Source organism: Bos javanicus, chromosome 18 (genome assembly GCF_032452875.1).
Source record: "Bos javanicus breed banteng chromosome 18, ARS-OSU_banteng_1.0, whole genome shotgun sequence".
NCBI lineage: Eukaryota > Metazoa > Chordata > Mammalia > Artiodactyla > Bovidae > Bos > Bos javanicus.
Genome location: NC_083885.1, coordinates 58,404,765 through 58,428,686, shown reverse-complemented (window position 1 = coordinate 58,428,686; position 23,922 = coordinate 58,404,765). Strand labels below are relative to the sequence as shown.

Below are 23,922 nucleotides of genomic sequence, written 5' to 3'. Positions count from 1 at the left end.
ATCCAAAAGTCTATAAGCAATAAATGCTGGAGAGGGTGTGTAGAAAAGGGAACCCTCTTACACTGTTGGTGGGAATGCAAACTAGTACAGCCACTATGGGGAACAGTGTGGAGATTCCTTAAAAAACTGGAAATAGAACTGCCTTATGATCCAGCAATCCCACTGCTGGGCATACATACTGAGGAAACCAGAATTGAAAGAGACACATGTACCCCAATGTTCATTGCAGCACTGTTTATAATAGCCAGGACATGGAAGCAACCTAGATGTCCATCGGCAGATGAATGGATAAGAAAGCTGTGGTACATATACACAATGGAGTATTACTCAGCCATTAAAATGAATACATTTGAATCAGTTCTAATGAGGTGGGTGAAACTGGAGCCTATTATACAGAGTGATATAAGCCAGAAAGAAAAACACCAATACAGTATACTAACACATATATATGGAATTTAGAAAGATGGTAACAATTATCCTGTATACGAGACAGCAAAAGAGACACTGATGTATAGAACAGTCTTTTGGACTCTGTGGGAGAGAGAGAAGGTGGGATGATTTGGGAGATTGGCATTGAAATACGTATAATATCATATATGGAACGAGTCATCAGTCCAGGTTCGATGCACGATACTGGATTCTTGGGGATGGCACTGGGACGACCCAGAGGGATGGTATGGGGAGGCAGGAGGGAGGAGGGCTCAGGATGGGGAACACATGTATACCTGTGATGGATTTATTTTGATATTTGGCAAAACCAATACAATATTGTAAAGTTTAAAAATAAATTAAAATTAGAATAAAAAAAAAAAAGAACTCATGATAGGAACCACTGGCACAACTTATATCAACCTAGACTCATTTTCATAATCCAAAGCTAATTATTATGGAAATTTTGTAGGAAAATATACTTTATTATTATTGAACCCTGTGATAAGAATTGGGTGCAGAAAAAATAAATAGAAAAAAGAGAGAGGATTTGAAAATAGTTACAAAATAAAAGCACCTAGATCTGACAGCTTGATGATTTTATCAAGTACTTAATTCAGGAGCATCCTTGGAGATGAAACAGTATGCCACTAAAAACCAGTGCATCCGTGCAAAATTAAAAGAAAATCTGAAATGCAAGTAGGAGGCTTCAAAAAAGCAAACACACTGACAACTTGATCATGTACTTCTAGCCTCCAGAACTGTGAAAAACTATCTATGTGAAAAACTGTGAAAACTATCTATGTTTAAACCTCCCAGGCTGTTGTATTTTATTAAGGCAGGCCTAAAATGTAATACAAACAGTAAGAGTCTGTCTTTTTGATCCTGGGACTTCCAAGGGTGATCCTGGAATTTATGTTGGAGAAAGTTTTGCCTATGTTCTCTTCTAGCAGCTTTATGGTGTCATGTTCTATTTAACTCTTGGAGCCTAGTTGAGTTTTGTGTGTGTGTGTGTATGGTGTGAGAGCGTGATTTGACTTCACTGATTTACATGAGGCTGTCCAGCTACTGGAGAGGAGTGGAGAAATAACTCTAGAAAGAACAAAGAGAAGGAGCCAAAGCAAAAACAAAGCCCAGTTGTGAATGTGACCAGTGATGGAAGTAAAGTCCGATGCTGCAAAGAACAATATTGCATAGGAACCTGGAATGTTGGATCCATGAATCAAGGTACATTGGAAGTGGTCAAATAGGAGATGGGAGAAGTGATCATCGACATTTTAGGAATCAGTGAACTAAAATGGGCTGGAATGGGTGAATTTAATTCAGATGACCATTATATGTACCACTATGTGCAAGAATCCCTTAGAAGAAATGGAGTAACCCTCATAGTTAACAAAAGAGTCCGAAATGCAGTATTTGGCTGTAATCTCACAAATGACAGAATGATCTCTGTTCGTTTCCAAAGCAAAGCATTCAATATCACAGTAATCCAGGTCGATGCCCCAACCAGCAATGCTGAAGAAGCTGAAGTTGAACGGTTCTATGAAGACCTACAAGACCTTCTAGCACTAACACCAAAAAAAGACGTCCTTTTTATCATAGGGGACTGGAATACAAAAGGAGGAAATCAAGAGATACCTGGAGTAACAGGCAACTTTGGCCTTGGAGTACAAAATGAAGCCGGGCAAAGGCTAACAGAATTTTGCCAAGACAACGCACTGGTCATAGCAAACACTCTATTTCAAGCCACAAGGGACAATGCTACACCAGATGGACATCACCAGATGGTCAACACCAAAATCAGATTGATTATATTCTTTGCAGCCAAAGATGGAGAGGCTCTATACAGTCAGCAAAAACAAGACCAGGAGCTGACTGTGGCTCATATCATGAACTCCTTATTGCCAAAGGCAGACTGAAATTGAAGAAAGTAGGGAAAACCACTAGACCATTCACGTATGATCTCAATCAAATCCCTTACAACTATACAGTGAAACTGACAAGCAGATTCAAGTGATTATATCTGATAGAAAGAGTGCCTGAAGAACTGTGGACAGAGGTTGCTGACATTGTACAGGAGGCAGTGTTCAAGACCACCCCCAAGAAAAAGAAATGCGAAAAGACAAAATGGTTGTCTGAGGACGCCTTACAATTAGCTGAGAAAAAAAGAGACGATAAAGGAAAAGGAGAAAAGGAAAGATACACCCATCTGAATACAGACTTCCAGGAATAGCAAGGAGAGATAAGAAAGCCTGCCTCAGTGATCATGCAAAGACATAGAGGAAACCAATGAAATGAGGAAGATGAGGTATCTCTTCAAGAAAATTGGCGATACCAAGGGAACATTTCATGCAGAGATGGGTACAATAAAGGACAGAAATGGTATGGACCGAACAGAAGCAGAAGATATTAAGAAGAGGTGGCAAGAAGACACAGAAGACTATTCAAAACAATCTCATGACCCAGATAACCACGATGGTGTGATCATTCACACTCACCTAGAGCCAGACATCCTGGAGTCTGAAGTCAAATACGCCTTAGGAGGCATCACGACGAACAAAGCTAGTGGAGGTGATGGAATTCCAGATGAGCTATTTCAAGTCCTAAAAGATGATGCTGTGAACGTGCTGCACTTAATAGGCCAGCAAATTTGGAAAACTCAGCAGTGGCCACAGAACTGGAAGAGATCCGTTTTCATTCCAATCCCAAAGAAAGGCAATGCCAAAGAATGCTCAAACTACCACACAATTGCACTCATCTCACACGCTAGCAAAGTAATGATCAAAATTCTCCAAGCCACGCTTCAACAGTATGTGAACCAAGAACTTCCAGATGTACAAGCTGGATTTAGAAAAGGCAGAGGAACCCGAGATCAAATTACCAACATCCGCTGGATCATCAAAAAAGCAAGAGAGTTCCAGAAAAACATCTACTTCTGCTTTATTGGATACAACAAAGCCTTTGACTGTGTGGATCACAATCAACTGTGGAAAATTCTTCAAGAGATGACAGTACCAGACCACTGGACCGGCCTCCTGTGAAATCTGCATGCAAGTTTAGAAGCAACTGTTAGAATGGACATGGAACCATGGACTGGCTCCAAATTGGGGAAGGAGTACGTCAAGGCTGTATATTCTCACCCTGCTTACTTAACTTATATGCAGAGTACATCATGCGAAATGCCAGGCTGGATGAAACAATTGCCAGGAGAAATGTCAATAACTTCAGATATGCAGATGACACCATCCTTATGGCAGAAAGTGAAGAACTCTAGAACTATACAACCTCTGGATGAATGTGAAAGAGGAGAGTGAAAAAACTGGCTTAAAACTCAAGATTCAAAACACAAAGATCATGGCATCTGGTCCCACTACTTCATGTCAATAGATGAGGAAACAATGGAAACAGTGACAGAATTTATTTCCTTGGGCTCCAAAATCACTGCAGATGGTCATGCAGCCATGAAATTAAAAGATGCTTGATCCTTTGAAGAAAAGTTATGATCAACAAGATAGCATATTAAAAAGCAGAGACATTACTTTGCTGACAAAGGTCCATCTAGTCAAAGCTATGGTTTTTCCTGTAGTGAGGTATGGATGTGAGAGTTGGACCATAAAGAAAGCAGAACACAGAAGAATTGATGCTTTTGAACTGTGGTGTTGGAGAAGACTCTTGAGAATTCCTTGAACTGCACAGAGATCAGAGCAGTCAGCCCTAATGGAAATCAGTCCTGAATATTCACTGGAAGGACTGATGCTGAAGCTGAAGCACCAATACTTTGGCCACCTGATGCGAAGACTGAACTCATTGGAAAAGACCCTGATGCTGTGAAGGATTGAAGGCAGGAGAAGGAGAGGACAAGATGAGATGCTTGGATGGCATCACCGACCTGATGGGCATGAGTTTGAGCAAGCTCTGGCAGTTGGTGCTGGACAGGGAAGCCCGGCATGCTGCAGTCGTGGGGTCACAAAGAGTTGGACGTGACTGAGCAACTGAACTGATCTAATTACATTGGGCCCACAGATAATTGGGGGAAATTCCCTATCTTGAATCAACTCTTTAGTAAACTTAATGGACCTGAAAAATCCACTTGCCATGTAATATAACATGACTACCCAGATGATGTCACATCCATGAGAGGAGAACTGTTTATTATTTATATAATTACCAATATGTTCTCAACACTATGAGCAATCTTTACCTCTTGTGATGGTTTCTTACGAGGAAGAAGCTAGTATAAGGGGATATGCCCTCACAATTTTTAGTGGTCTTATCTTTTGTCTGACTCTTTGTGACCCCATGGATTGCACCATGGCAAGCTTCCCTGTCCATCACCAACTCTTGGAGCTTACTCAAACTCATGTCCATAGAGTCGGTGATGTCATCCAACCATCTCATCCTCTGTTGTCCCCTTCTTCTCCTGCTTTCAATCCTTCCCAGCATAATGGTCTTTTCAAGTGAGTCAGTTCTTCTCATCATGGGCCAAAATATTGGGGTTTCAGCCAGCATCAGTCCTTCCAATGAATATTCAGGACTTATTTCCTATAGGATGGACTGGTTGGATCTCCGTGAAATCTAAGGGAGTCTCAAGAGTCTTCTCCAACACCACAGCTCAAAAGCATCAATTCTGCAGTGCTCAGCTTTTTTTACAGTCCAACTCTCACATCCATACATGACTACTGGAAAAAACGTAGCCTTGACTAGACGGACCTTTGTTGGCAAATAATGTCTCTGCTTTTTAATATGCTGTCTAGGTTGGTCATAACTTTACTTCCAAGGAGCAAGCATCATTTAATTTCATGGCTGCAGTCACCATCTGCAGTGATTTTGGAGCCCCCCAAAATAAAGTCAGCCACTGTTTCCATTGTTTCCCCATCTATTTGCCCTGAAGTGATGAGACCAGAGGCCATGATCTTCGTTTTCTAAATGTTGAGCTTTAAGCCAACTTTTTCACTCTCCTCTTTCACTTTCATCAAGAGGCTCTTTAGTTCTCTTGCGCTTTCTGCCATAAGGGTGGTGTCATCTGCATATCTGAGGTTATTGATATTTCTCCCTGCAACCTTGATTCCAGCTTGTGCTTCATCCAGTCTGTAATTCTGCATGATGTACACTGCATTTAAGTTGAACAAGCAGGGTGACAATAAACAACCTTGACATACACCTTTCTCGATTTTGAACCAGTCTGTGGTTCCATGTCCAGTTCTCACTGTTTCTTCTTGACCTGCATACAGATTTCTCAGGAGGCAAGTCAGGTGGTCTGGTATTCCCATTCTATGGATTTCTCAGGAGGCAGATCAGGTGGTCTGGTATTCCCATTCTTTAAGAATTTCCACAGTTTGTTGTGATCCACACAGTCAAAGGTTTTGGCATAGTCAATAAACCAGAAGTAGATGTTTTTCTGGAACTCTCTTGCTTTCTCGATGATCCAATGGATGTTGGCAATTTGATCTCCGGTTCCTCGGCCTTTTCTAAATCCAGCTTGAATGTCTGGAAGTTCATGGTTCACATACTGTTGAATTGGTTACAGTAAAGCTTAAAGGGTTTAAAGACTCATATATCTGCATTTTAAATGGTATGTTTCAGAAATACCAGAACACATAAATGTGTTTTCATCATATCAGTAGAGAGCCATAGAATTTCTTTGAGGTATAGCAAATATTGAAAAACACAGTGGACTTTGAACATGATGAGCTGACATCACTCCCCAACCGCTGCATCACTGGACACCAGTAAACAGCCTCTCCTTCCTGACCCTGTGAGTTCACATCCTACGACTGATATTGTGAAGGAAGAGGTAGAATGCTGTTGAGTGTTGTTTCCTTAAAATTTTAGCTTTCCTCTTTTACTGTATCTGCGTTTAAAACAGTTTTGAGGGTATTTTAAATAAACAAGATATTTTCCCCCTGAGCTGAAATTAGAAAGTAACCCTGACTGATTAAATACTATGTGGTGTATGTATGCAATGGAATACAACTCAGCCATAAAAAGAATGAAATAATGCCATTTGCAGCAACATGGATAGAGTTAGAGATGATCATACTCAGGGAGTAAGCCAGAAAGAGAGCAACAAATACCACGTGATATCATTTATGTATGGAAACTAAAATACTGGGGCCTCCCAGGTGGTGCTGGGGGTAAAGAACCCTCCTGCCAATGAAGGAGACATAAGAGATGTGGGTTCCATCCAAGTCTGATCCACTACTTGGGTCAGGAAGATTCCCTGAGTAGTGCATGGCAACCCACTCCAGTATTCTTCCCTGGAGAATCCTCATGGACAGAGAAATCTGCTAGGCTGCAGTCTGAAGGGTTGAACATGACTGAAGCAACTGAGCGAGCGAAAACATGACACAAATGAGCTTATCTATGAAGAACAACAGACTCACAGACATAGAAACAGAATTGTGGTTCCCAAGGGGAAGGTGGGGGAAGGATGGATTGGGAGTTTGAGATTAGTAGATGAAAACTATTAAAGACAGAATGCATCAAGAACAATGTCCTACTGCACAGCACATGGAACTATAGTTAATATCTTGTGATAAGCCATGGTGGGAAAGAATATGAAAAAAAAATCACTAAATCACATTGCAGTACAGCAGACATTAACACCATACTGTAAATCAACATCACATATCAGAAAAATAAATTTTTAAAACCTGAATATGTCAGATATGAAGTGAAGTGGAAGTCACCCAGTCGTAGCCAACTCTTTGCAGCAGACATTAACACCATACTGTAAATCAACATATCAGAAAAATAAATTTTTAAAAACTGAATATGTCAGATATGAAATGAAGTGAAAGTCACCCAATCGTAGCCAACTCTTTGAGACCCCCATGGACCGTAGACTGCCGGGCTCCTCTCTCCATGGAATTCTCCAGGCAAGAATACTGGATTGGGTAGGCGTTCCCTTCTCCAGGGCATCTCCCCAACCCAGGGATCGAATCCAGGTCTCCTGCATTGCAGGCAGATTCTTTATCATCTGAGTCACCAGGGAAGCCCAAGAATACTGGAGTGGGTAGCCTCTCCCTTCTCCAGCTGATCTTCCTGACCCAGGAATTATACTGGGGTTTCCTGCATTGCAGGTGGATTCTTTACCAGCTGAGCTACCAGGGAAGGTATGATAACATGACAAATTGTGGAATTAATGAATGGGTCCTCTGCCACGTCCTTCATTTCCAGCTCACCCTTCTTACAAGTAGATGTTACCAAGCTGAATGTGGGTCCATAGGAGTCTTTCAACGTATTGTTGCATGCAATTTTCTAATATTTTGTGGATGGTTTTTGCATCTATGTTTATGAGAGATTCTGGCCCGTAATTTTCTTTATATATATTGCCATTTTGTGCTTTTGGTATCAGAGTGATGTTGGTCTCATTAAATGAGGTAAAAAGCGTTCTCTTCAGTTTTTTTGGAAGTGCTTGGGAAGCATCGGTATTAACTCTTTGAATGTTTGGTAAAATTCACTTGGGAAGCCATTTGGTCCTGAATTTTTGTTTGGGGAAGTTTTCTATTACTATTTCAAGCACTGGACGAGTGATCAGTCTAGTCAGGTTTTTTATTTCATGATTCAGTCTTGGAAGGTTGTATGATTCTAAAAATGGACCTTATTCTTCTGGTCTGTCCAAGTTTGTTGGCATAGATAGATGTTCACAATATTGTCACAATTATTTGTATTCTTAGTAATTATTGCTCTTTTTCTTCTTGTTTCATAATGTATTGATCAGAACCTTCTCTCTCTCTTTTTTAAAAGTGAGTCTAATTAAAGGTTTCTCAATTTTGTTTCCCTTTCCAAAGAACCAGTACTTAGTTTGATTGACCTTTTAAAAAATATTTATTTATGTATCTGGGTGCACTCTGCCTTAGTTGTGGACTCGGTATCTTTAGTTGCGGCATGCAAAGTCTTAGCTGTCGCATGTACTATCGAGATCCTGGACCATGGATCAAACTCAGGCCTCCTGATTGGGAGCATGGAGTCCCAGTGGACTTAGCTACTGGATCACCAGGGAACTCCCTGATTGATCTTTTCTACTGTCTTTTTAGTCTCTGTTTTATTTATTTCCACACTAATTTTATCATTTCCTTCATTCTCCTGACTTTGGGTTTTGTTTGTTTCTCTTTTCTAGTTTCTTTAGGTGTATGGCTAGAATGTTATTTGAAATTTTCCTTCTTTCTTTAGGTGGGCCCATATTGCTGTAAACTCCTCTCTCACTTTTCTAGTTCTCTTCTCAAAGATGGCTTCTTCATTTCATACCATTGTGAGTGGAATATAGGATATATGTGATTTCTACTTAAATGTGTTGAAATTTGTTTTGGGTTCCAATATATGGTCTATCCTTGAGCAATCGAGCCAGGAGCAGTACCCATGGCTGACAACTCAGAGAAATGGATGCGTTGGTGAGTGAGTAGTCTGAGCCACAGATTGGGTACCCCAGTCCTAGGGTCCTGCGTGTTTGATACAAGCCACACTGTCTGGTGGGAGAAGCGCTGGGACGAGAAGAAGAGCTATAGGAAGATAGGACTATGCTCATGAGGAGCACACATTGACTAGTCCATGAGGCAGGGAAGACAGAGGTCTACTCAAGTAGCTGCTGTTTTACCACAACCAACTCACCACACACTCCAGCCCCAGTGGAATGAACACACCAGTCCTCCTCCCTACATGGCACTGGATCTGGAGCAGTCACTGTGAGGGAAGAGTTGACGGAGGGACACAGAGATAACCCACAGCCAGGGCAGAGCCTGGGTGGAGCAGTGGCAGCCACTGTTGGTGTTGATTCAAGCAACCCCCCAGAAGCAGCCCAGAGATCATATGACAGCTATTTCACTACAGCTCATTACACAGGGATAATTTGCAGGTAAATATGCAAAGAACTGCCTACCCTGAGGAGCAGTTTCACAACAGTGCAGGAGTGACAGAGGATGGGGAAACTTTAGAGACACAAGGGACTTTCCACCCAGACAAGACAGAGGGGTCTGCTCTAGTGGCTGCAGAGTTTCCCACGACCATCTACCACCTACTCATGTGCCCAGCCTGAACACAGCAAATGCTTCTGCCCAACTCAATCCATGTCATATCGCTGCATTGGATCTAGGGAGCCTACAACCAGAGAGAAGACTTCACCAAGGGACACAGAACAACCTGGTTCTGGGACAGAGCTGTTCCACAACAGCTCACTTACCAACCAATGCTTAGGGTCCCCGTGAGCTCCTGCAAGCTGTAAAGAGCAGCTCCATAACAGGGTGGGGGTTGCAAAGACAGGGAGCAGTCTTCAACTGTGAAGGACAATGGGAACTTGCACTTGAGGCTGCGACAGCACAGCCATTGGCACCTACATAGGCAGAGCATCAGACCCCTGTCTGCCCATGGTTCCCAATTGATTCAGAGGTCTTCTTACTCTGGGGAAATGGACCCACTGTGTGGAGAGGAACAACACACACTTAGAAGAACGAGATTCACCTTGGGCCTGACCCACAGGGTTTCTGTTCCAGCACCTAACTGGATTTTTAAAAAAATGAGTTCTTTCACTATGTTTCCTGCAAGAGACTTACCTCAGATATAAATCTGCAAAGAGACAAACACACAGAGACTAAACAACACACTACTAAAACATGATAGTGAAAGGTTGTTGTTGAACAATACAAAGACGCCAGGATTTTTGGCCTCTGGAGGATAAGATTTCAACACGGGGCCAGAGACGAGGCTTGATCACTCAGAGCTTTTGTGTAATAAAGTTTTATTAAAGTATAAAGGAGATACAGAAAGCTTCTGACATAGGCATCAGAAAGGGGCAGAAAGAATACCCCCTGCTAGGCTTCAGCTGGATGTTATATAGTCACTAACCGTCTGTTAATGAAAGAAAGGAATGTCTTAAAACTCAGAATGGCACAAGGCCCCTCATCCATAAGATGCATTTTGGGATAATCTTGACACTAGACGACTCATCCCAGGCCATAAAATGATTAACTTGAATCTTGTAGAAGGGCAGATTACCATACAAATAATTTTGTTTACATAGGTTAGGGGAACAATATCTGAGTATAATATTCTGCTTTGTCAAGTAGCTTCTGAGCCATTAGGAGGAACCGACTTGAAGACAGAGTCTGGGGTAAATGCACAGTACATTAAATAGCTTAAGACAAACATTTCTATAAGAAAAATGCATTGGTTATGTCAAGGTTTGAGAATAGTTAACTTCAGGTGAAACCAGGTGTCATTATGGCAACACAGTATGTTAAGAGAAACCTCCTTTTAAATTTGTATAGAGAAGAAAAAAATATTGCTAGTTTGTTTCCTCCTGCCACTTAAGAGAGACAAAAATGTCTGACACTTGCAGGCTATTTCCTCCACTTGGAGACTCCTGGCCTTCCTGCCTGTCACCCTCTCAATAGGTTCAAAAAACATATCAAGAGTAAATCAGAAATTACCAGAAGACAAATGAGAATAACAACACAACTTTCCAAAATTGATGGAACACAGTAAACACACTTCTAAGAGAAAACCTTATACCAATACAGGCCTATTTCAAATGTCTGAAAAAATCTAAAGAAAAAGCCCAAATCCACTTAACTGACCAAATTTCTAGAAACAGTCTTTGATGCTCGGGGCTGGTGCACTGGGATGACCCAGAGGGATGGTATGGGGAGGGACATGGGAGGGGGATTCAGGATGGGGAACACGTGTACACCCATGGTGGATTCATGTGGATGTATGGCAAAAGCAATACAATATTGTAATTAGCCTGCAATTAAAATAAATACATTTATATTAAAAAATAAGACTGAATTAGGAAGAAATAGACAATCTAGAAAGCAAAAAAGCAAAATGGCTGTCTGAGGAGGCCTTACAAATAGCTGTGAAAGGAAGAGACGTGAAAAGCAAGGGAGAAAAGGAAAGATATACTCATTTGAATGCAGAGTTCCAAAGAATAGCAAGGAGAGATAAGAAAGCCTTCTTCAGCGATCAATGCCAAGAAATAGAGGAAAACAACAGAATGGGAAAGACTAGATATCTCTTCAAGAAAATTAGAGACACCAAGGGAACATTTCATGCAAAGTTGGGCGCAATAAAGGACAAAAATGGTATGGACCTAACAGAAGCAGAAGATATTAAGAAAAGGTGGCAAGAATACACAGAAGAACTGTACAAAAAAGACCTTCACAAGCTAGATAATCATGATGGTGTGATCATTCACACTCACCTAGAGCCAGACATCCTGCAATGTGAAGCCAAGTGGGTCTTAGGAAGTATCACTACGAACAAAGCTAGTGGAGGTGATGGAATTCCAGTTGAGCTATTTCAAGTCCTAAAAGATGATGCTGTGAAAGCGATGCACTCAATATGCCAGCAAATTTGGAAAATTCAGCAGGGGCCACAGGAATGGAAAAGGTCCATTTTCATTCCAATCCCAAAGAAAGGCAATGCCAAAGAATGCTCAAACTACTACACAATTGCACACATCTCACACGCTAGTAAAGTAATGCTCAAAATTCTCCAAGTCAAGCTTCATCAATGCATGAACTGTGAACTTCCAGATGTTCAACTGGTTTTAGAAAAGGCAGAGGAACCAACCAGAGATCAAATTGCCAACATCTGCAAAAAAGCAAGAGAGTTCCAGAAAAACATCTATTTCTGCTTTCTTGACTATGCCAAAGCCTTTGATGTGTGGATCACAATAAACTGTGAAAAATTCTGAAAGAGGTGGGAATACCAGACCACCTGACCTGCCTCTTGAGAAACCTATATGCAGGTCAGGAAGCAACAGTTAGAACTGGACATGGAACAACAGACTGGTTCCAAATAGGAAAAGGACTACGTCAAGGCTGTATATTGTCACTCTGCTTATTTAACTTATATGCAGAGTACATCATGAGAAATGCGGGGCTGGAGGAAGCACAAGCTGGAATCAAGATTTCTGGGAGAAATATCAATAACCTCAGATATGCAGATGAAAAGACCCTTATGGCAGAAAGTGAAGAGGAACTAAAAAGCCTCTTGATGAAAGTGAAAGAGGAGAGTGAAAAAGTTAGCTTACAGCTCAACATTCAGAAAACTAAGATCATGGCATCCAGTCCCACCACTTCATGGCAAATAGATGGGGAAACAGTAGAAACAGTGGCTGACTTTATTTTGGGGGGGGGGCTCCAAAATCACTGCAGATGGTGATTACAGCCATGAAATTAAAAGACACTTACTCCTTAGAAGGAAAGTTATGACCAACCTAGATAGCATATTGAAAAGCAGAGACATGACTTTGTCCACAAAGGTCTGTCTAGTCAAGGCTATGGTTTTTCCAGTAGGCACATATGGATGTGAGCGTTGGACTATAAAGAAAGCTGAGCGCTGAAGAATTGATGCTTTTGAACTGTGGTGTTGGAGAAGACTCTTGAGAGTCCCTTGGACTGCAAGGAGATCCAACCAGTCCTTCCTAAAGGAAATCGGTCCTTAATATTATTTGGAAGGACTGATGTTGAAGCTGAAACTCCAATATTGGCCACCTTCTGTGAAGAGCTGACTCATTTGAAAAGACCCTGATGCTGGAAAAGATTGAAGGCGAGAGGAGAAGGGGACGACAGAGGATGAGATGGTTGGATGGCATCATCGACTCAATGGACATGAGTTTGGGTAAACTCCAGGAGTTGGTGATGGACAGGGAGGCCTGGTGTACTGCGGTTCATGGGGTCGCAAAAGTCGGACACGACTGAGAGAGTGAACTGAACTGAACTGAATCAAAAACCTCCCAGAAAACAATGTCCAGGGCCTGAGGGTATCACATGTGATCCTATGAAGCATTTTTAAAAATAAAATCTACCCTTCTTAAACTATTACAAAAATTAAAGAGGAGGAGAACACTCTTAAATTTATTATATCAGGCTAACTTTACATTGATATCAGTACTATAAAGAGACACTACAGAAAATTACAGATCATTTTCTTGATGAATATGGTTGAAAAAAATTTTCAACAAAATATTAGCAGACAGAATTCAACAATCTATTAAAGATATCATAAATGATTACCACGTAGCATTGTTCCAGAGATGCAAGGATGGTTAAAAATCCATAAGTCAATCCACGTGATACACAACATTAAAAAAAGGAAGATAAACACAAGATTGTGTCAATAGACTTAGAAAAAGCATTGACAAAATCTAACATCCATTCATGGTAAATACTCTCAGAAAAATGAGCATAGAGAAAATACATCTCCACGTAACAAATCAAACCCACAGAGGTGGATATCTGAAAGCTTTTTCCTCTAAAATCAGGACCAAGACAAGGATGCTCACTCTTGCCACTCTGGTTTAACGGTATTTGGACAAAAAAGTAATAAGAGACATCCAATGCCTAAGAGAAGTAAAACTGTCACTACTATAGAGAAATGATACTTTCTATAGAAAACCCTAATGTCTCCACCAGAAAACTAATGAATTCAGTACACACACACAATGGAATATTCCTCACCCTTTAAGAATAAAATTTCGCTGCTTCTACCATAGATGGACCTGGAAATCATTCTGTTTAGTGAATTAAGTCAGACAAAGTTAAATACTGTATATTATCCCTTGACATATGGAATCTAAAGCTAGTACAAATGGATGAAAATAATGATATAGAAAAAGACTCACATATAGAGAATAAACTAGTGCTTACCAGTGGAGAGAGAAAGTGGGAAGGGGCAAGACAGAGTAAAGATTTAGAAGTACACATTACTATGTAGAAAATAAATAAACTACAAGGACATACTTTACAGCACAGGGAATATAGCCAATAGTTCATAATAACTTTAAACAAGTATAACCTATACACTGAACCACAATGTTGTACCTCTGCCATTACTATAATACTGTAAATCAACTATAATTCAAGGAAAAATTTGACGTAAAAGAAAAGTTATGCATTGTGATATGTGGTTGTAATGGCAGTCACATTACAATATTTATGTGTAACAAATTATCACATCTTACACTTAAAATTCACACAATGTTATATGTCAAATATATTTCAGTTTTTTATGTCTGCTGAAATATATTTTTCTTTCGGTGTGTTTTGTATTGTACTTCACTTCAAACTGCTCATTTCTACATGAAAATATTTAAATGCGCTAATCTCCCTGCAAGACTCTTTCTAATAAATACTGCCATCTCTCTTAACAATGTGAACTATAAACTTGTAACTGGCTCCCAAATTCTTACCTGATTTTACCTTCGCGTAGTAACCAGGGTATTCTTTACTCTGTGAGGACATTAATTTCTTCCATTTTATTTCTGACTACTGTACACACTGATCCGTTTTCATGTATACTTTTATCTATAATTCCACACCTACTTCATTTGTGGGAAATTCGTTCTGTTAGACTGAAAGTAACACATTTGAACACTTTATAATATGCATATCATTTCAAGACTTGTTTATTGCATAAATTTCTGAACTCCTTTTCTACAAGGAAACTTCAATGATATGATTTTTTATGAGGTATTCATATTTCATGACAATATATTTCAATTGGTCTTTATATTGAAGAAGACATTTGGCATGTCCTGTATATTATCTTGAAATTCAAATTTTAAATTAGGATTCTGAGGGTGAATAAATGAGCTGGCAGTGGCTCATTATAGAATAAATAAAATTCACACTTTTCTCATAATAGTAGAGGACTTTGCATTTCTTTCCCAGGCAAAGTAGAGCCTTTGTACACTGGAGTCACGGCTTATGAGCAGAAAGGGGCTGACACTTGGGAAGCATGCTGCTATGATTATAGTCATGTTCACAAACAACCAGCTGGGCTGAACAAAAAGAGCCAGAAGAACTTGAAAGATGGAGGAAAGAGTATAAAAGCAGACAAAGGTGCCCCCCAGGAGAAGGATGGTTTTAGTAGCCCTGGACTCAGGGGAGGACCTGGAGGAGGCATCAGTCCTACGAATGTGCTGGACCTGCTGCTTATGTCGGTAGAGAATGAGAACCATGGAGCCACCGGCCCAGAGCGTGAGCCCCAAACATAAAACATCAGGGGATGACAGCAATGCTGCATACAAGGCGTCTCTGGTTTTTATATTCTTCTGGTCAGTATGAGTACTAGAACAGCAGCCATAATCTCTTTCCTCTGTGATGTTATTGTGACTCCATTTGCCAGTTATATAGATGGGAAAAATGACATTTACCGGCATTTGGAGGATCCAACACAGGAAAATAGAGGGAACGGTGTACTTGGGAGCTATTACTTTCAGCGCTGCCCACCTGGAGTTCCAGGGACTGATTGTGATCATCTGAAAGACACTCAAGAGGCAGATGCTGCCAATGGACACTCCCCTCCCCATTCTGTGTAGAAAGAAGAGAAGTTTGCAGCCAAAATCACTGCGGATCTGCTTCCACCCAAAGATTGACATTGTCTCGGGGACCCCTTTACAGAGGAGGACCAAGGAGTTGGCCACAATCAGGTGCTTAAGGATCAAATCTGTGGACCTTAACCTGTAACCCATGATGTGAAGGACGATATAACTGCAAAGGAGTGAGAAATTCCCCAGGATTCCAACCACAGTCTGTGTTAAGATGATCATGCCTATTATGAAAAAGCTGCCAGCCATCCTCTCAGTTCACAGTCACTGGTACTTGTGAGTTAGAATGTCCTGCGTGGGAATATGAGGCATGGGCTACATGCATAGTGTCAACTGTAATCCAATATTCTCCACTTAACAATAGTTCCCACTTGGAAATATTTGCTTCTTGTGTTTTCTGTTCCCAGCAGCCTTTAAAGGGTTCCATGTATAACATTTAAAGAGAACTAATATGTAAAGTTAATCACTGGAGATACTCATGTGATCACTTCTTCTTCACAAATTTATTAGGCAGGAACTGAAGGGACCTTAGTTATACAGAGGAGTGTAACCTATACCCAGACAGGTTAAGTATTTGTCAAATCTGCTTCTTAATGCACAGTGAGGACTGAACCCCATTTGTCTACTCAAAACAGTGGTTCAAGGAACTTCCCAGGTGCTTAAATGATTAAGACTCTGCCTTCCACCACAGAGGGTCCAGGTTCAATCCCTGGTCCAGGATCGAAGATTCCACGAACTTTGATGCACGGACAAAGACAAAAAAAGAGTGCACTGATCACCAGCCATGCAAACAGCTAGTTAGTTGCAAGCATATAATAAACCAGATCTATATTTGATTTTGATTTCACAACTATTGTTTGTAGACCTGTGGTATTTTGTATATATTTGTATTTTCATATAACATGATTCCATTTATTTGTAAAGCTTTATTCTATGATACCATGTATTCTGAATAAAGTCTTAGCATCTTAATACATGAAAAACACTGCTGGCAATAGAATACAGCAGGAACCTGCCTCAGGACAAGGCAATGTCATGAAGACGAGAATGCTTCACTGTGAGGATAGCAACAGAAAGACTCTTGTTCCTATGACAGAAACAGAACTGAAATAACATATATTATAGAACTGTTTGAATAATCATATGTAGGCAATAAACCTTAGGGAATAAACACTAGCATGTGATAAAACAGTTTAAGACAAAAGAAAATTATTATTGTCCAATCATATACTGAACAGTGTGTTATTGTCGAGCCCAGTGAATAAATTAGCAATGAATTAATATTTGCAATTGACATTACATACAAAACACAGAGGCAAAATTTAGCACTTGTAAAGCATGTATTCTTGTGTCTTTCATAAACTGACATACTAGATTTGTTAGAATGTCAACAAATTGGTGTTGGTGTCTGTTTCTGATCTGATCACTTACCCAGAATCTTGATATGCCTTTCTCTCACAGACTCTGCTGCTCAGACGAAAGTACAACGAACATACCTTCCAGCTGGCAGGACAAGGGCTTGGTGGGATGGTCATTATACCCAGTATGTGTGTAGGATGGAGGCAGCCAGATCCTGATAAATGGGTTTGAGACGCTGTCCTCCCCTCCCCTCCTGTCAAAACTGCAATTATCCTTTCACCTGCAGCAGTGATGGGAGTGCAGGCCTGGGAGCTGAGAACATTTCTGGAAACTTTTCTGTCAATTGTTAATTACTGGAAACAATTACAAGTTTCTAGTTAGCACCCTTCAGAGACAACTGGCTCTACGTGAAAGGTATTTTCTTTTCCATGATCCCTGAAGGTGATGGTCTCACGAGGAAGAAATGCTGAAATCACACACATTAGGGACTGACACAAACCATTTGCGTCCTTCTGGATTCCTCACTTCCCTGAGCATCTCTGCCCTAATACTAGTACTTTCCTCACCTTCAACCATTGAATGGAACCATCAATGAAAGTATTGGTAAAGAAATGGGATGAGACAAAATACCTGGGAAGTATATTCAAAGAGACAAAAGGAAAAGGAGGAACATCATCAAGAACTCATGATAGGATAAATGCAAAAGAAACAAGAGACCATAGCAAAAATCAACAAAGCCAAAAGCTGGTTCTTTGAAAGGATAAATAAAATTGACAAACCATTAGCCAGACTTATCAAGAAACAAAGGGAGAAAAATCAAATCAATAAAATTAGAAATGGAAATGGAGAGATCACAACAGACAACACAGAAATACAAAGGATCATAAGAGACTACTATCAACAATTATATGCCAATAAAATTGACAACGTGGAACAAATGGACAAATTCTTAGAAAAGTACAACTTTCCAAAGCTGGACCAGGATAAAATAGAAAATCTTAACAGACCCATCACAAGCACGGAAATTGAAACTGTAATCAAAAATCTTTCAGCAAAAAAAAGCCCATGTCCAGACGGCTTCACAGCTGAATTCTACCAAAAATTTAGAGAAGAGCTAACGCCTATCCTACTCAAACTCTTCTAGAAAATTGCAGAGGAAGGTAAACTTCCAAACTCATTCTATGAGGCCACCATCACCCTAATACCAAAACCTGACAAAGATCCCACAAAAAAAGAAAACTACAGGCCAATATCACTGATGAACAGAGATGCAAAAATCCTTAACAAAATTTTAGCAATCAGAATCCAACAACACATTAAAAAGATCATACACCATGACCAAGTAGGCTTTATCCCAGGGATGCAAGGATTCTTCAATATCCGCAAATCAATCAATGTAATACACCACATTAACAAATTGAAAAATAAAAACCATATGATTATCTCAATAGATGCAGAGAAAGCCTTTGACAAAATTCAACATCCATTTATGATAAAAACTCTCCAGAAAGCAGGAATAGAAGGAACATATCTCAACATAATAAAAGCTATATATGACAACCCCACAGCAAACATTATCCTCAATGGTGAAAAATTGAAAGCATTTCCTCTAAAGTCAGGAACAAGACAAGGGTGCCCACTTTCACCATTACTATTCAACATAGTTTTGGAAGTTTTGGCCACAGCAATCAGAGCAGAAAAAGAAATAAAAAGAATCCAAATTGGAAAAGAAGAAGTAAAACTCTCACTGTTTGCAGATGACATGATCCTCTACATAGAAAACCCTAAAGACTCCACCAGAAAATTGCTAGAACTAATCAATGATTATAGTAAAGTTGCAGTATATAAAATCAACACACACAAATCCCTTGCATTCCTATACACAAATAATGAGAAAACAGAAAGAGAAATTAAGGAAACAATTCCATTCACCATTGCAATGGAAAGAATAAAATACTTAGGAATATATCTACCTAAAGAAACTAAAGACCTATATATAGAAAACTATAACACACTGGTGAAAGAAATCAAAGAGGACACTAATAGATGGAGAAATATACCATGTTCATGGGTTGGAAGAATCAATATAGTGGAAATGAGTATACTACCCAAAGCAATTTATAGATTCAATGCAATCCCTATCAAGCTACCAACGGTATTCTTCACAGAGCTAGAACAAATAATTTCACAATTTGTATGGAAATATAAAAAAACCTCGAATAGCCAAAGCGATCTTGAGAAATAAGAATGGAACTGGAGGAATCAACCTACCTGACTTCAGGCTCTGCTACAAAGCGACAGTCATCAAGACAGTATGGTACTGACACAAAGACAGAAATATCGATCAATGGAACAAAATAGAAAGCCCAGAGATAAATCCACGCACATATGGACACCTTATCTTTGACAAAGGAGGCAAGAATATACAATGGATTAAAGACAACCTCTTTAACAAGTGCTGCTGAGAGAACTGGTCAACCACTTGTAAAAGAATGAAACTAGACCACTTTCTAACACCATACACAAAAATAAACTCAAAATGGATTAAAGATCTAAACGTAAGACCAGAAACTATAAAACTCCTAGAGGAGAACATAGGCAAAACACTCTCCGACATACATCACAGCAGGATCCTCTATGACCCACCTCCCAGAATACTGGAAATAAAAGCAAAAATAAACAAATGGGACCTAATTAAACTTAAAAGCTTCTGCACAACAAAGGAAACTATAAGCAAGGTGAAAAGACAGCCTTCAGAATGGGAGAAAATAATAGCAAATGAAGCAACTGACAAACAACTAATCTCAAAAATATACAAGCAACTCCTACAGCTCAATTTCAGAAAAATAAATGACCCAATCAAAAAATGGGCCAAAGAACTAAATAGACATTTCTCCAAAGAAGGCATACAGGTGGCTAACAAACACATGCAAAGATGCTCAACATCAATCATTATCAGAAATGCAAATCAAAACCACTATGAGGTACCATTTCACACCAGTCAGAATGGCTGTGATCCAAAAGTCTATAAGCAATAAATGCTGGAGAGGGTGTGTAGAAAAGGGAACCCTCTTACACTGTTGGTGGGAATGCAAACTAGTACAGCCACTATGGGGAACAGTGTGGAGATTCCTTAAAAAACTGGAAATAGAACTGCCTTATGATCCAGCAATCCCACTGCTGGGCATACATACTGAGGAAACCAGAATTGAAAGAGACACATGTACCCCAATGTTCATTGCAGCACTGTTTATAATAGCCAGGACATGGAAGCAACCTAGATGTCCATCGGCAGATGAATGGATAAGAAAGCTGTGGTACATATACACAATGGAGTATTACTCAGCCATTAAAATGAATACATTTGAATCAGTTCTAATGAGGTGGGTGAAACTGGAGCCTATTATACAGAGTGATATAAGCCAGAAAGAAAAACACCAATACAGTATACTAACACATATATATGGAATTTAGAAAGATGGTAACAATTATCCTGTATACGAGACAGCAAAAGAGACACTGATGTATAGAACAGTCTTTTGGACTCTGTGGGAGAGAGAGAAGGTGGGATGATTTGGGAGATTGGCATTGAAATACGTATAATATCATATATGGAACGAGTCATCAGTCCAGGTTCGATGCACGATACTGGATTCTTGGGGATGGCACTGGGACGACCCAGAGGGATGGTATGGGGAGGCAGGAGGGAGGAGGGCTCAGGATGGGGAACACATGTATACCTGTGATGGATTTATTTTGATATTTGGCAAAACCAATACAATATTGTAAAGTTTAAAAATAAATTAAAATTAGAATAAAAAAAAAAAAGAACTCATGATAGGAACCACTGGCACAACTTATATCAACCTAGACTCATTTTCATAATCCAAAGCTAATTATTATGGAAATTTTGTAGGAAAATATACTTTATTATTATTGAACCCTGTGATAAGAATTGGGTGCAGAAAAAATAAATAGAAAAAAGAGAGAGGATTTGAAAATAGTTACAAAATAAAAGCACCTAGATCTGACAGCTTGATGATTTTATCAAGTACTTAATTCAGGAGCATCCTTGGAGATGAAACAGTATGCCACTAAAAACCAGTGCATCCGTGCAAAATTAAAAGAAAATCTGAAATGCAAGTAGGAGGCTTCAAAAAAGCAAACACACTGACAACTTGATCATGTACTTCTAGCCTCCAGAACTGTGAAAAACTATCTATGTGAAAAACTGTGAAAACTATCTATGTTTAAACCTCCCAGGCTGTTGTATTTTATTAAGGCAGGCCTAAAATGTAATACAAACAGTAAGAGTCTGTCTTTTTGATCCTGGGACTTCCAAGGGTGATCCTGGAATTTATGTTGGAGAAAGTTTTGCCTATGTTCTCTTCTAGCAGCTTTATGGTGTCATGTTCTATTTAACTCTTGGAGCCTAGTTGAGTTTTGTGTGTGTGTGTGTATGGTGTGAGAGCGTGATTTGACTTCACTGATTTACATGAGGCTGTCCAGCTACTGGAGAGGAGTGGAGAAATAACTCTAGAAAGAACAAAGAGAAGGAGCCAAAGCAAAAACAAAGCCCAGTTGTGAATGTGACCAGTGATGGAAGTAAAGTCCGATGCTGCAAAGAACAATATTGCATAGGAACCTGGAATGTTGGATCCATGAATCAAGGTACATTGGAAGTGGTCAAATAGGAGATGGGAGAAGTGATCATCGACATTTTAGGAATCAGTGAACTAAAATGGGCTGGAATGGGTGAATTTAATTCAGATGACCATTATATGTACCACTATGTGCAAGAATCCCTTAGAAGAAATGGAGTAACCCTCATAGTTAACAAAAGAGTCCGAAATGCAGTATTTGGCTGTAATCTCACAAATGACAGAATGATCTCTGTTCGTTTCCAAAGCAAAGCATTCAATATCACAGTAATCCAGGTCGATGCCCCAACCAGCAATGCTGAAGAAGCTGAAGTTGAACGGTTCTATGAAGACCTACAAGACCTTCTAGCACTAACACCAAAAAAAGACGTCCTTTTTATCATAGGGGACTGGAATACAAAAGGAGGAAATCAAGAGATACCTGGAGTAACAGGCAACTTTGGCCTTGGAGTACAAAATGAAGCGGGGCAAAGGCTAACAGAATTTTGCCAAGACAACGCACTGGTCATAGCAAACACTCTATTTCAAGCCACAAGGGACAATGCTACACCAGATGGACATCACCAGATGGTCAACACCAAAATCAGATTGATTATATTCTTTGCAGCCAAAGATGGAGAGGCTCTATACAGTCAGCAAAAACAAGACCAGGAGCTGACTGTGGCTCATATCATGAACTCCTTATTGCCAAAGGCAGACTGAAATTGAAGAAAGTAGGGAAAACCACTAGACCATTCACGTATGATCTCAATCAAATCCCTTACAACTATACAGTGAAACTGACAAGCAGATTCAAGTGATTATATCTGATAGAAAGAGTGCCTGAAGAACTGTGGACAGAGGTTGCTGACATTGTACAGGAGGCAGTGTTCAAGACCACCCCCAAGAAAAAGAAATGCGAAAAGACAAAATGGTTGTCTGAGGACGCCTTACAATTAGCTGAGAAAAAAAGAGACGATAAAGGAAAAGGAGAAAAGGAAAGATACACCCATCTGAATACAGACTTCCAGGAATAGCAAGGAGAGATAAGAAAGCCTGCCTCAGTGATCATGCAAAGACATAGAGGAAACCAATGAAATGAGGAAGATGAGGTATCTCTTCAAGAAAATTGGCGATACCAAGGGAACATTTCATGCAGAGATGGGTACAATAAAGGACAGAAATGGTATGGACCGAACAGAAGCAGAAGATATTAAGAAGAGGTGGCAAGAAGACACAGAAGACTATTCAAAACAATCTCATGACCCAGATAACCACGATGGTGTGATCATTCACACTCACCTAGAGCCAGACATCCTGGAGTCTGAAGTCAAATACGCCTTAGGAGGCATCACGACGAACAAAGCTAGTGGAGGTGATGGAATTCCAGATGAGCTATTTCAAGTCCTAAAAGATGATGCTGTGAACGTGCTGCACTTAATAGGCCAGCAAATTTGGAAAACTCAGCAGTGGCCACAGAACTGGAAGAGATCCGTTTTCATTCCAATCCCAAAGAAAGGCAATGCCAAAGAATGCTCAAACTACCACACAATTGCACTCATCTCACACGCTAGCAAAGTAATGATCAAAATTCTCCAAGCCACGCTTCAACAGTATGTGAACCAAGAACTTCCAGATGTACAAGCTGGATTTAGAAAAGGCAGAGGAACCCGAGATCAAATTACCAACATCCGCTGGATCATCAAAAAAGCAAGAGAGTTCCAGAAAAACATCTACTTCTGCTTTATTGGATACAACAAAGCCTTTGACTGTGTGGATCACAATCAACTGTGGAAAATTCTTCAAGAGATGACAGTACCAGACCACTGGACCGGCCTCCTGTGAAATCTGCATGCAAGTTTAGAAGCAACTGTTAGAATGGACATGGAACCATGGACTGGCTCCAAATTGGGGAAGGAGTACGTCAAGGCTGTATATTCTCACCCTGCTTACTTAACTTATATGCAGAGTACATCATGCGAAATGCCAGGCTGGATGAAACAATTGCCAGGAGAAATGTCAATAACTTCAGATATGCAGATGACACCATCCTTATGGCAGAAAGTGAAGAACTCTAGAACTATACAACCTCTGGATGAATGTGAAAGAGGAGAGTGAAAAAACTGGCTTAAAACTCAAGATTCAAAACACAAAGATCATGGC

The 23,922-nt window shown here is 40.0% G+C and overlaps 1 protein-coding gene across 1 annotated transcript; it reads right to left on the bottom strand.

Annotated features, from left to right (window-relative positions):
* Positions 1-14,313: 14,313 nt before the first annotated feature.
* LOC133229715 (vomeronasal type-1 receptor 4-like) lies at positions 14,314-16,633 on the bottom strand. Its single transcript, XM_061386440.1, has one exon. The coding sequence runs from the start codon at positions 16,007-16,009 to the stop codon at positions 15,056-15,058; it is 954 nt and encodes a 317-aa protein (XP_061242424.1). The 5' UTR covers positions 16,010-16,633; the 3' UTR covers positions 14,314-15,055.
* Positions 16,634-23,922: the final 7,289 nt, after the last annotated feature.

Excerpts from the sequence above, each read along its gene's own strand:
- LOC133229715 (XM_061386440.1), bottom strand. The coding sequence starts at position 16,009 with ATGGCTGGCAGCTTTTTCATAATAGGCATGATCATCTTAACACAGACT.